Raw genomic sequence first — 13,191 nt, 5'->3', positions numbered from 1 at the left:
CTACTGTTACAGAACCACGTAGCTACAAAACGTGGGGCGAGAGAGCCTGAGCACCACCATCTTGGCTAACTTGCTCTTTCCCCACATGCAGTAATTGCTCTTCAGATTCAAGAAAGCTGGGGCCCAAACAGCTGTGTACAGAAGTGCAACAATCAGCTCCTTCTTTTAAGATAAGAAAAGATATTCAGATAAAATACTTGAGGCCCAAGGCAAGAATCCACTCCACTGATTTGTCCAAAATCCCAGGAAACAACATTTTAGTTACCTCGAAGATCCAATACTGAAGATCAAAACCTCTGGGCTATTTGGGGGATTAAAGAGATTGAAAAGTTATTAAGAGGTGTTGGAAGAAGATGCACACTTGGGGAGCGCAAGGTCAGGGAAGCGCCTCTCTTCCACAGGCGCCCTCTGCACGCACCCACGTGCGCACCTCCGTAAAGCCCACGTAGGCCAGAATCCCCATCCCTTACTAGTTAAGAGGACTCCACCCACAGGAAAAATAACATCTAACAATATGACCGATGTCACAATTAAACAAAATACATGTGCAATGTTAAGCAGAGTGCCCAAGACACAGCTCTGTTCTCAACTGGCCGCTAAGGCACCAGTCTTGAGTGATAGAGCACGTGTGTGAAAGTCGCTCAGTCGTGTCCAACTCTTTGTGACCCCATAGACTATACAGTCCATGGAATTCTCCAGGCCAGAATACTGGAATGGGTAGCCTTTCCCTTCTCCAGGGGATCTTCCCAACCCAGGGATCGAACCCAGGTGTCCCACATTGCAGGTGGATTCTTTACCAGCTGAGCCACAAGGGAAGCCCTGTGTGATAGAGCCAGCTGTCAAGCCCAACAGTTCCTGACTCACAGGGCACTGAGATACTTGTTCAGAATTCACCTGTAAGAATTCTGTTTCATTATAATAATCAGAATAACATTTACTGAATGCTAAATTCACCAGACTGGAAAAGGTCAGTCTTCATTCCAATCCCAAAGAAGGGCAATGCCAAAGAATGTGCAAAATACTGCACAGGCGCACTCGTCTCACACGCTACCAAAGTGACGCTCAAAATTCTCCAAGCCAGGCTTCAGCACTATGTGAACGGAGAACTTCCAGATGTTCAAGCTGGATTTAGAAAAGGCAGAGGAACCAGAGATCAAACTGCCAACATCTGTTGGATCAGAGAAAGCAAGAGAACTACAGAAAAACTTCTGCTTTATTGACTTTGGCAAAGCCTCTGACTGTGTGAATCACAAAACTGTGGAAAATTCTTCAAGAGATGGGAATACCAGACCACCTTACCCACCTCCTGAGGAATCTGTATGAAGGTCAAGAAGCAACAGTTCAAACCAGACAAGGAAAAACAAACTGGTTCCAAATAAGGAAAGGAATGTGTCAAGGCTGTATATTGTCACCCTGCTTATTTAGCTTATATGCAGAGTACATCATGAGAAACGCTGGGCTGGAGGAAGCACAAGCTGGAATCAAAATTGCTGGGAGAAATATCAATAACCTCAGATATGCAGATGACACCACCCTTATGGCAGAAAGTGAAGAGGAACTAAAGAGCCTCTTGATGAAAGTGAAAGAGGAGAATGAAAAAGTTGGCTTAAAACTCAGCATTCAGAAAACTATCATCATGGCATCTGGTCCCATCACTTCGAAATAGATGGGGAAACACTGGAAACAGTGTCAGACTTGATTTTGGGGGCTCCAAAATCACTGCAGATGGTGACTGCAGCCATGAAATTAAAAAACGCTTGCTCCTTGGAAGGAAAGTTTTGACCAACTGAGACAGCATATAAAAAGCAAAGACATTACTTAGTCAACAAAGGTCCGTTTAGTCGAGGCTATGGTTTTTCCAGTGGTCATGTATGGATGTGAGAGTTTGACTATAAAGAAAGCTGAGTGTCGAAGAATTGATGCTTTTGAACTGTGGTGTTGGAGAAGACTCTTGAGAGTCCCTTGGACTGCAAGGAGATTTAACCAGTCCATCCTAAAGGAGATCAGTCCTGGATGTTCACTGGAAGGACTGATGTTGAAGCTGAAACTCCAATACTTTGGCCCACCTGACGCGAAGAGCTGAGTCACTTGAAAAGACCCTGATGCTGGGTAAGATTGAGGGCAAGAGGAGAAGGGGACGACAGAGGATGAGATGGTTGGATGGTATCACCGACTCAATGGACATGGCTTTGGGTGGACTCTAGGAGTTTGTGATGGATAGGGAGGCCTGGTGTGCTGCAGTTCATGGGGTCGCAGAGTCGGACACGACTGAGCAAGTGAACTGAACTGAAGTGAAAGTCACTCAGTAGTGTCCAACTCTTTGCAACCCTATGGACTGGAGCCCGCCAGCTCCTCTGTCCATGGGATTTTCCAGGCAAGATACTGGAGCGGGTTGCCATGCCCTTCTCCAGGGGAATTTCCTGATCCCAGGGATCGAACCCTAGGTCTCCCACATTGCAGGCAGATTCTTTTACCATCTGAGCCACCAGGGAAGCGTAACAGGATGATTTCTGAGCTAATTTCGAAACTTTGGTCACTGTGCCCGGACCACAGGAAGACGCCAACATTAGGGGAAACTCGGTGAAGGGGACATAAGAACTCCCCCTGCATCTTGGCAAATTTTAATGTAAATTTAAACACTGTGTCCAAGTTACAACAGTAATAGTAATACAGATACAGCGTCTGCCTCCAAGAACAGCAAGGCTTTCGGAAATGTTCACAAGCAATTACAGCAAAGCAAGCCGTGAGAGTCAGGCCACAAGGAACGCCGGGGGCGGCAGGCAGGCGGCGGGGGCTCCCACGGCCAGGGGTCGCGGGCCGGACCGCCGCACCCCGCGGGCGTCTAGCGGGCCCTCGGCCCCTGGATGACCGCGGCCTTTGGCCCCCCGAGGCCTCCCCGCAGTGACCTCGGCGGCACCGGGCGCCGCGGGGCCGTTCCAGGACCCACCTGGAACTCCAGGCCGTAGATCACGGGCGCGTCGTCCTCCATGCTGCGGCAGCGCCCTCGCTGAAGGCGGGTCCCCTGGGCCGACGCGCCCCAGCTCCGCTCCCATTCATGCGCCCCAGCCCCGGCGGCGCCGCGCGGCGACCGTTTCTGAGCCACCGCGGCTCCCGTAGGGTTCACTTCCTGTTTTCCGGGCGCGTCATTAACGCGCTCCCGGGCGCCGGCGGCCGCCGCCGATGACGCAGCGCCGAGCTCCTGCGCATGCGCACTTGGCTACCTCCGGGCTTTCTGCGCCCGGTAGGACCAGAAGCGGAGGGCCTGCCGGAGGCGCCTGCTGGGCGGGCTGCAGTTCGGAACCTCCCCAGCTCCGCCTTCCTACGGTTCCCCTAGGGTTCTGACGCGGTCGTGGGACGGCTGGGCGCCGGGAAGCGCTCTGCAGGCGCTGTCAAGTCCTCTCCGGCCCAGCAGCCAAGGCGGAACCTCAGGCTTTACAGACGACCGCTGATCGTTTTGGGGACATTGAGGGGCACAGAGGTGTTCAGTGGAGGGCTCGGGGATGCGCTTGGGCTGGCAACCTCGGGTGGGCTGAGCCCAGGAGCCTTGGAGTCAGAGGCCGGGCTTGTTCGTGTCTGCAGGCGACCGGCCTTGTGCGTGGCGTGGCCAAGGAGTCGCACTGCCGGTGCTGGGGTGGTAAGTGACGCCTGACATTTATTTGCCTCTGAAGGGAGTCCGGTGGACAGACTCTGGCGTCTTTGAGTCTTCAAGAACTGTCAGCGCTGCAGAGGTTTGCCTCCGTCCAGGAGTCGGCCAGAGCGCACGCCTTGACGTTTGGCAGTGCCCTTGCAGACAGGAGTGGCATTGCATGTAGCCCCAGAATGCCGTGTGCACATTCTTCACTACCCTGGGTTCCGTAGGTTCCAGGGCCATGCACAGGTTCTCCACCAGTGTGATAATTTCACTTTCCTCTCATCGCCCCTGAATCTTTGTTTCAGGTAAGGAGGTCTGGGATAGTGCCGGGAGCAGGAGCTCCGCTCGTGGCAAAAGTCATGAGGAAGGAGGCTCGGCATACGCAAAGGCAGGATCGACCTCAGGCGTCCCCCTGGACATTCTCGAGCATCTACCCCCAAAACCAGAGTCTGCCTACTTTCTGCTTTGTGCTCTCACCTACACCTCTGACTTTACGGGGGCGCTGTCCCCCACTACCTCTCAGAAAAAAGAGTTAACTTACAGCTCCAGTTAATAAAGTTCCTGGGTGTGATAGTGTTTCAACTTACAAACTCCTTTGGAGGTCCTCTAGCCTGCCTCAATAGGTTTTTCCGGCCACATGTGATTGTTCAGAGCCTCCCAACGGTGAAAGGCATGAGATGTTCTAAACTGTCTAAATACAGATTCCTTTGAGCAGTTAAAAGATTGATTAGAAATTGTATTGGTGAAGGGTTTTTCACTTGTTGGGCCAATGTTTGCTGCTAAGTCTCCGTATCCCTTACCTGCTGTGTCCCTGGCAGTGTATTGATTAATATAATTGGTGTAAGTAGTAGCTTTAATGTTTGTAACCTTGGACTCTTGAGTTAATTCTTTTTCTTGTTATAGCCCACCACACCTTTGCCCTGTAGGAATGCAGCTTTATCTAATGCTTTTGGAGGGTGGCCCCTGACTAATCACCTTTAGAGAAAAATAAGTTTTCTGAAGAAAGGGTCTTAAAATGTTAACAGGCCTCCGGGCCAGAAGATGATGCAAATCACCTAAACTTTTGCATATGATAAGTTTGCAGGAAGAAAGCCTGGCTTACTGCATGACTCTACCCCTTCCCCCATTATCCTCTATGCATAACTTAAGGTATAAAAACTACTTTGGAAAATAAAGTGCGGGCCTTGTTCACCGAAACTTGGTCTCCCCATGTCGTTCTTTCTCTCACTTTCTGGCTGAATTATTCAGCCTCTTTTCTCCACTAAATTTTTTCACTGAACTATCCTTATTTAACCACTCTTTATATCCCTAATTAACGTTTAATTAAGCAATTGTTTCCTGATCCTCGCCGACGCAGTCCCCGCTTTGAATTCCCTGGATCCTCCGGGGCTGGACCCCGGCAGGATAGGTATATGAAAAGATGCTCAGGCTCACTAATCACCAGGGAAGTGCAGATCAACCACAGTGAACCACCACCCCACACGATAAAGTGGCCGTCATCAGAAAGTTAAAGGATAAGCAGCACTGGCAGGATTGGAGAAAAGGGAATCCTTGTACCCTGTCGGTGAGAATGTAAGTTGATATATCAACTGTGGAAAACAGTATGGGAGGTCCTTGAAAAATTGAAAATAGATTGCCATATCATCCTGAAATCCCACTTCTGTGATCCAGCCTAAATGAACTCACTATCTTGAAGTGATACCTGCACTCCATGCTCACTGCAGAATTAGTTGCAGTAGCCAAGATATGGAAACAACCAAAGTGTCCATCCACAGCTGGATGGAAAATGTGTGTGTGTGTGTGTGTACACACGCGCACACCTGCATTACCAACCAAGGGATCGCTACCCAGTGATCATAGAGGCCAATACTGTGACATCGGCTTTTGAGGAAAGAATGAGGTTTATTGTGAGGTTGACCAGCGAGGAAATGGGAGACAGGTCTCAGATCTGTCTCCCCCATCCAACATTCAGGGTGAAATTTAAGGGGTTAGGGGAATTTCAAACTTGGGAACTGATTGTCTAGTCTCAAGGCAGTCTGCTGGAAGCCAGGTTCTCCTTATTGAAGGACTTCTTGCCTCGTGAAGGGCTCCAGTGGCAGTTGTGTTAGTTTTCTGAAGGTTCTTCACGTGAAGGTCATTGTGGAGACATGGGCTCCCCTTTTGTACCTGCGTAGTGCTGTCTGTAAAGTAACTCAAGATTTGGTTAATCAATTATTCTATTTAAGGAGGAAAACTATTTTAAACTGGCCAATATTTTTTTACATGCTTTTTCATATATGTGGAATATTATTCAGCCTGTTAAAAGGAAGAAATTTTTTAACTTTTATATATGACATAAATGAACCTAGAAGGCATTGTGCTAAGTGAAATAAGCCAGATACAGACAAACAAATACAGCATGATTCCATTTACAGGTGGAATCTAAAAAAGAAAGTTGAAATCATTGTAAAGGAGAGTAGAATGGTGGTTACCAGAGGCTGAGGGTTGGGAGAAAGGGAAGCTATTGAACAAATAATACAAACTTTCAATGAAAAGATTAATAAGTTCTGGAGACATAGTTAATAATAATGTATCCTATACTTGTGATTTTCAGAGAATAGATTTTAAATCTTCTCACCACAAACACAAAAAATGAGCGGGGCGATGGACAAGGGCATTAGCTCCATTGTGGCCATCTCACAGTGTTTAGATACATTAGGACGTCACGTTGTTCACCTTAAATACAAACGATTTTTATTTGTCAAAATAAAACTATTTTAAATCATTAAAGAATAAGAAGGAGATGGCTGGGCGTGGCCTGGTTCAGCTGTGCTCCAGCTCCGGGCGCCGAGCCTGACACTTAGGCTGGGTGATGAACCGGGGTATCTCCAGGGTGACATCGGAAGTCAAGAATGCAGAAGCACAGACGCGGCATCCTCCTCGGCCGCTCCGCTTGCCTGAGATTGCGCTGTGGCGCTAAGGCATTCAGGATCTTCATACTGCTGGGTTAATTCCACCCAGCTATCAGTGGTATTATTACCATTTTCACCCTTAATGTGATTGCACAAGTAGCACAGACGGATGTACTCTCAACAAGAAAAGTTGAAAACACATATAGGCGCAGAGACACAGCCCTGAAAGTAAGTATTTCAAGCATGCACTGGCCACGAACTTAAAAAACGCTTAGCCGTTTCCCTCCCAGCTGCCCTCTGCCACAGGTTTAGCGACGTCCCTCTGGTTCGCAGGGACGCGCTCCGCCCCGCCCCCTCGCTCCCGCCCCCCCCCCCAGGCCCCACCCACCACGGCCGGAACCGGAACCGCGCCGGCCTTCGGCTCCTGCACCGGGCATGCGCGGGAGCAGGCGCGCGCAGGCGCAGACGCCGCGGAAGCGCCGAGTCCCGTCCCGGCTTCCTCCGGCTTCTCCCGGACCCGGGTCACAGCCGCAGGTGACCCTTCCCCCAACCCCGGGGGGCGAGGGGGCTGATGAGGACAGGGCCCGGGCTGTGGAGAGGGGGTAGTGCCGTCTCCAGCTTCAGCCCCTGGGGTGGGAGGGTCTGCTCCCGGGTCTCTCCTCCCAGGAGGTCTCTACCCCCATGTCTCTCCTCCCCTGGAGTCTCTCCTCCCAGGTCTCGCATCCAGAGGGTCTCTCTTCCCAGGGGGTCTCTCCACCCAGGTCTCCCCTACTCCTGGGTCTCTCCTCCGCGGAGGTCTCTCCTCCGCGGAGGTCTCTCCTCCGCGGGGGTCTCTCCTCCGCGGGGGTCTCTCCTCCGCGGGGGTCTCTCCTCCGCGGGGGTCTCTCCTCCCAGGGGTCTCTCCCGCCAGGTCTCCGCTGCTCCTTGGTCTCTCCTCCCGGGGGTCTCTTCCCCCCAGGTCTCCGCTGCTCCTTGGTCTCTCCTGCCCGGGGGTCTCTCCTGCCCGGGGACTCGTCTCTGTCCCGCCTCCCTCCGGGCCCAGCATGACCCTGAGGGTCCGGAGCGTGAGCTTTGGGTGCCTGCCCTTTGCAGGGGCGGCCGTTGGCTCCACATCCCTGGAGCGGCCCCCACACCGGGCGCTGAAAGCTCAGGAGGGTCTGCGCCCCGGGGCCCAGCTGTAGTACTCAGTGACTCGTTCCTCCTGGCCTCTTCTGTAGATGGACGTTTACAGTAACCTGCCCAAGCGGACTCAGGGTCGTGAGGACAGAACGCGACGGTCTGTGTAAAGGCCTATCAGTCTGTATGTAAAAGCTGGCTGACGCTTTCCAGAGCATCTTGCAGGACAAAGCTGACTGGTGGAGTATGTATACTGAGAAGAATTGAAAACATGTAGAGCGTAAGGTTCAAAGAAGTGCTCTAGATGTGCCTGTTTTTCTCACCTAGTCCACAAGAGTTTAACCCCAATGAAGAATTTCCTTGGACTTGCAGTTTACACCTTCTTATGGCTACTGGGAAACATCATATTTAAATACCTGTTTCTTTTTGCAAATTCAGGAGGCTGTACTGTACGGCAGTGAGTGCAGCTCTCTGTGTAATGGGCTGGGGGGAAGGACGGCTGCAAATAGAATAATACAGTCACCAGTCCTCACGTTCTGTGACCCCTAACAGGATCTTCACTGTTCCAGGACAGCCTGTTACCACTCTCCTTTATCATTAAAATGATAGTTACCAGTTCATGTGCACCTCTTGCTGTTTAATCTTCATGACCGCAATCTTCAGATGAGGAAGCAGAGACTAAAGGATTAAGTCATTTTCAGAGGTCACTTGGTAGTGAGCCCAAGCCTCAAGCAGTCATTCCAAGCTCTCCCTGCCTTACCCTCTGCTTTCAGTCTTGACCTGTCTCAGCAGCCATACAAGGACAGCAGAGGCAGAAAAACCTGTGTAGGAATCTCATCTCCATCAGTTGACAGCATCAGGCAAATCAGTTGACCTCTGCTGTGTGATGGAGCTTATGCCTTGTAAGTTGGTCCTAAGGCTTAAATATGATAATACATGTAAAATGCTTGATCTGTGGTGAGTGTTCTCTCCATGGGGGCCTTTCCAATTGTATACTAATTAGATTCCTACCTCATGGCACAGTTCTTTCATGGAAATATGGTTTCCATTATTGCAATCTGGTAAAAGATTTGTAATTGCAGTCTTGTGTCCAGAAAGGGAGCCTAAAGAGCATAGTTTTCATTGTTCTTAGTGCATTTAAATCACTTAAAAATATTTTAAGGCATTAATTAAGCTTATGTGCAAAGAACTCAACCAGACAAAGAGAAAGTCTGACCTCTTTGCCAGCATCCTGATGCCGGATGTCCGCTTAAAACCACGTCTGTGGCTCCATGTGTGCTGTGTGTTAGTTGGTCCATCGTGTCTGACTCTGCGACTGTGGACTGTAGCCCACCGGGCTCCTCTGTCCGTGGGATTCTCCAGGCAACAACCCTGAGGTGGGTTGCCACACTCTTCCCCAGGCGGTCTCCCCAGCCCAGCGGTCACGCCGGTGTCTCGTGCCCCCTGCACTGGCAGGTGTGGACTTTGCCACGAGTGCCCTGTGAGCGTTTATTAAATCAGTAGCAGGAGAAGCGAAGATTTATATCTCATGCAGATCAAGGACAGATACATGTGTTTTTCAGTTTTTAAAGTATGAAATGCAAAGGCTGCATGTAACGGACATGGAAAACACAAAGTCAAGTGCAGACTTGGCTTCTGGCGCCGGCGTTGCCGATGGCTTAGACCCATGCGCCGCCCCCATCGATCCTTTCCTCGAGGCCTCTTCCAGCCCGCTCCCCAGTCCAACTGTGCATTATTATCACCTTGTTTTTCTGTTTGTATTCCTAAAATAATATATTGTTTGAGTTTCTTGTTTGAACTTCAGGTAGAAAGTCATCATACTGTTTATTTTCCTACCCATTCGGTGTGTAGAATTAGATTTGTGAGGTGCAGACATTGAAGCGTTCGCTGTAGGATAGCTCGTTCATTTTCACCGCAGTTTGAGTATACTACTGTTTCTTTGTTATGGCATCTACAGGCAGTTGTTTCCAGGGTTTAAATCTTGGGAAAAAGGGCGGTATTTTGTTTGGACTTCCCGTGCGCAGGACTTCCTCCATGACACATAAGTAATGGGACCATATTTGGCTCAGCCAGGACTCTTGAGATTGAAAAAAGGTGCTGAATTTTACTGTAACCATTGGTACAATATGGAATCATCCTAATAAAGTCAAATTGTACGGCTGTTTAAGTCACAGGACACATGCTTGTGAATGTGTATCCCTTTCACCTTGTTCAGGATACTTTTTTGTTGGATCACTTATAATCCTGTTGATTTGTAGGAATTTTTACACCTTGATATTAAGAAGTGTAACAATATCAAGCGTAGGTGACTGTGTTGAACAGGAAGATTACTTACACACACCACCACCAGGTGTGTAAACTGGTACATGCACTTAGTTAAACAGTTTGGTGTTACCTGATGAAGAACTGTACTCTCCACAAAGCGCCCATGAGCTTTCACACATACAGCAGGAGGCATGTACAGGAATATTCATAGCAGCACTGTTTGTATTCAAAAACGTAACACCTCAAGAAGAATAGATATATCAGGACTTCCTCTGGCGGTCCAGTGGTTAAAACCCTGTGCTCCCAATACATGGGGCACAGGTTCGCTCCCTGGTCAGGGAACTAAGATTCCACACGCCGCATGATGGGGCCAAAAAAAAAAAGTAATGGATACTAGGTTGTGGAACCATCACACAGCAGAGCATCATCATCAAAACAGGAATCACAGCTTCATGCTGCTTACAGGAATGAGTCTCAAGGTTAAAAGTGGAGGAGAAATTGAAGTAAAAAGCAAAAATCGAACATATTGTTTGAGGAAATACACTTGGAAAATGGAAGAAGAACAAGAGTAGTACAGATCTCAGAATATTAGGTCTGAAAAGGGAGTTAGGACGTATTATATCAGCTACAGGTTATAAATATTGTAGCACTCAGTGTTTGATAAAAATGGTTTATAGAAAATTTGCCTTCAGAAGAGTCAGAGAGAGTGACAAGAACCTTCTCAGGTTTTCTAGGGAAAGACGTCAGAAGACTGAGGCGGGGCTTTCGCCACTGCCCGCTTCCACCTGGATCCCTCTTTCTTTCGCGGCGGGGCCAGAGGCCGTGGCACGTGTGTCGCAGTTAACTTCGTTTTCTCTCTCGTTGCGTGGAGTGCAGGGTAATGACTCAGACACGGGGGCACTCAGATGACAATGATTACTGACTTGCAAGACTTTTCGGCCCAACTCTTCAACCTCTGGTAATGGTTTCTAACAAAGGTGTAGCTTTTATTTAGAGATTACAGTAAACAATTTAATTTTTACCCTGGGTTGGGCATCATCTGTGTAGACGGTGTCACTAGGAAAGAGGTGGACTTGACTTTTCAAAGTCAGATTGGAATAGAAACAAAGATACTGGAGAGAATCAAAGTATTGTTACAGACTGAGTGTTCCTTTTTACTTGGCTTGCTTCCTTTCAGATGGTGTTTTCTTTAAAACATTTCTTTAAAAAAATATTTTAAGTGAGTTGGTAAACATGGAATTGCTTGTCAGAGAGCTTTATTCTTTGCCGAGCTATTCAGAAAGGCTCAGTTCAGTTCAGTCACTCAGTCGTGTCCATCTCTTTGTGAACCCCCGGACTGCAGTACGCCAGGTGTCCCTGTCCATCACCAACTCCCGGAGCTTGCTCAGACTCATGTCCATCGAGTTGGTGATGCCATCCAACCATCTCATCCTCTCTCCCCTTCTCCTCCCGCCTTCACTCTTTCCCAGCATCAGGGTCTTTTCAGTTGAGTCAGCTTTTCACATCAGGTGGCCAAAGTATTGGAGTTTCAGCTTCTGCATCAGTCCTTCCAATGAATACTCAGGATCTGCTTTAGGATGGACTGGTTGGATCTCCTTGCATCCAAGGGACTCTCAAGAGTCTTATCCAACACCACAGTTCAAAAGCATCAATTCATCAGTGCTCAGCTTTCATTATAGTTCAACTCTCATATCCATACATGACTACTGGAAAAACCATAGCTTTGACTAGACTTACGTTTGTTGGCAAAGTAACATCTCTGCCTTTTAATATGCTCTCTAGGTTGGTCATAGCTTTTCTTCCAAGGAGCATGCATCTTTTAATTTCATGACTGCAGTCGCCATCTGCAGTGATTTTGGAGTCCAAGAAAATAAACTCTTTCACTGTTTCCATTGTTTCCCTACCAATTTTCCATGAAGTGATGGGATCAGATGCCATGATCTTCATTTTCTGAATGTTGAGTTTTAAGCCAACTGTTTCACTCTCCTCTTTCACTTTCATCAAGAGGCTTTTGAGTTCCTCTTCACTTTCTGCCATAAGGGTGGTGTCATCTGCATATCTGAGGTTATTGATATTTCTCCCGGCAATCTTGATTCCAGCTTGTGCTTCTTCCAGCCCAGAGTTTTGCATGATGTACTCTGCATATAAGTTAAATAAGCAGGGTGACAATATACAGCTTTGATGTACTCCTTTCCCTATTTGGAACCAGTCTGTTGTTCCATGTCCAGTTCTGTTGCTTCTTGACCTACATAGAGATTTCTCAGGAGGCAGGTCAGGTGGTCTGGTCTTCCCATCTCTTGAAGAATTTTCCATAGTTTGTTGTGATCCACACAGTCAAAGGCTTTGGCATAGTCAGTAAAGAAGAAGTAGATGTTTTGCTAGAACGTTCTTGCTTTTTTGATGATCCAGTGGATGTTGGCAATTTGATCTCTGGTTTCTCTACCATTTCTAAATCCATCTTGAACATCTAGAAGTTCGTGGTTCACATACTGCTGAAGCCTGGCTTGGAGAATTTTGAGCATTACTTTACTAGCTTGTGAGATGAGTGCAATCGTGCGGTAGTTTGAGCATTCTTTGGCATTTCCTTTCTTTGGGATTGGAATGAAAACTGACCTTTTCCACTCCTGTGGCCACTGCTGAGTTTTCCAAATTTGCTGGTGTATTGAGTGTAGCACTGTGACAACATCATCTTTTAGGATTTGAAATAGCTCAACTGGAATTCCATCACCTCCACTAGCCTTGTTCATAGTGATGCTTCCTATGGCCCACTTAACTTCACATTCCAGGATGTCTGGCTCAAGGTGAGTGATCACACCATCGTGATTATCTGGATCGTGAAGATCTATTTTGTATAGTTCTTCTGTGCATTCTTGCCAGCTCTTCTTAATATCTTCTGCCTCTGTTAGGTCCCTACCATTTCTGTCCTTTATTGTGCCCTTGGTATCTCTAATTTTCTTGAAGAGATCTCTAGTCTTTCCTGTTTTATTGTTTTCCTCTATTTCTTTGCATTGATCACTGAGGAAGACTTTCTTAATCTCTCGCTATTCTTTGGAACTCTGCATTCAAATGGGTATATCTTTGCTTTTCTCCTTTGCCTTTAGCTTCTCTTCTCTTTTCAGCTATTTGTAAGGCCTCCTCAGACAAGCATTTTGCCTTTTTGCATTTCTTTTTCTTGAGGATGGTCTTGATCACTGCCTCCTATACAGTGTCACAAACCTCTGTCCATAGTTCTTCAGGCACTCTTATCAGATCAAGTCCCTTGAATCTATTTCTCACTTCCACTGTATA

General features: G+C 48.0%; 2 protein-coding genes across 3 annotated transcripts in view; one reads left to right on the top strand and one right to left on the bottom strand.

The window, feature by feature from the left end:
* The window catches only part of EIPR1 (EARP complex and GARP complex interacting protein 1), a 68,400-nt gene extending 65,275 nt beyond the window's left edge, over positions 1–3,125 (bottom strand). Inside the window, exon 1 of the mRNA XM_006054162.4 lies at positions 2,948–3,125. Within this exon, the coding sequence (XP_006054224.1) occupies positions 2,948–2,989 (42 nt within the window). The 5' untranslated portion in view covers positions 2,990–3,125. The remainder of the gene's footprint in view (positions 1–2,947) is intronic.
* Positions 3,126–6,926: 3,801 nt separating this feature from the next.
* TRAPPC12 (trafficking protein particle complex subunit 12) overlaps positions 6,927–13,191 on the top strand; it is a 36,717-nt gene continuing 30,452 nt past the window's right edge. The window contains exons 1-2 of one of the 2 annotated variants that reach the window (XM_044940552.2): positions 6,953–7,056; positions 7,740–7,882. Coding sequence is in view for 1 of the 2 variants with exons in the window: in XM_006054161.4 (XP_006054223.4) it covers positions 6,958–7,056 (99 nt within the window). In the remaining variant the exon portion in view is untranslated. Of the gene's footprint in view, positions 7,057–7,739; positions 7,883–13,191 lie in introns of both variants that reach the window. The other variant, XM_006054161.4, reaches the window with a different exon arrangement.

The sequence above is a fragment of the Bubalus bubalis genome, chromosome 3 (assembly GCF_019923935.1).
Source record: "Bubalus bubalis isolate 160015118507 breed Murrah chromosome 3, NDDB_SH_1, whole genome shotgun sequence".
NCBI classification, from domain to species: domain Eukaryota; kingdom Metazoa; phylum Chordata; class Mammalia; order Artiodactyla; family Bovidae; genus Bubalus; species Bubalus bubalis.
Note: the sequence above shows the minus strand (reverse complement) of the source record. Positions and strands in the feature narration are given on the sequence as shown.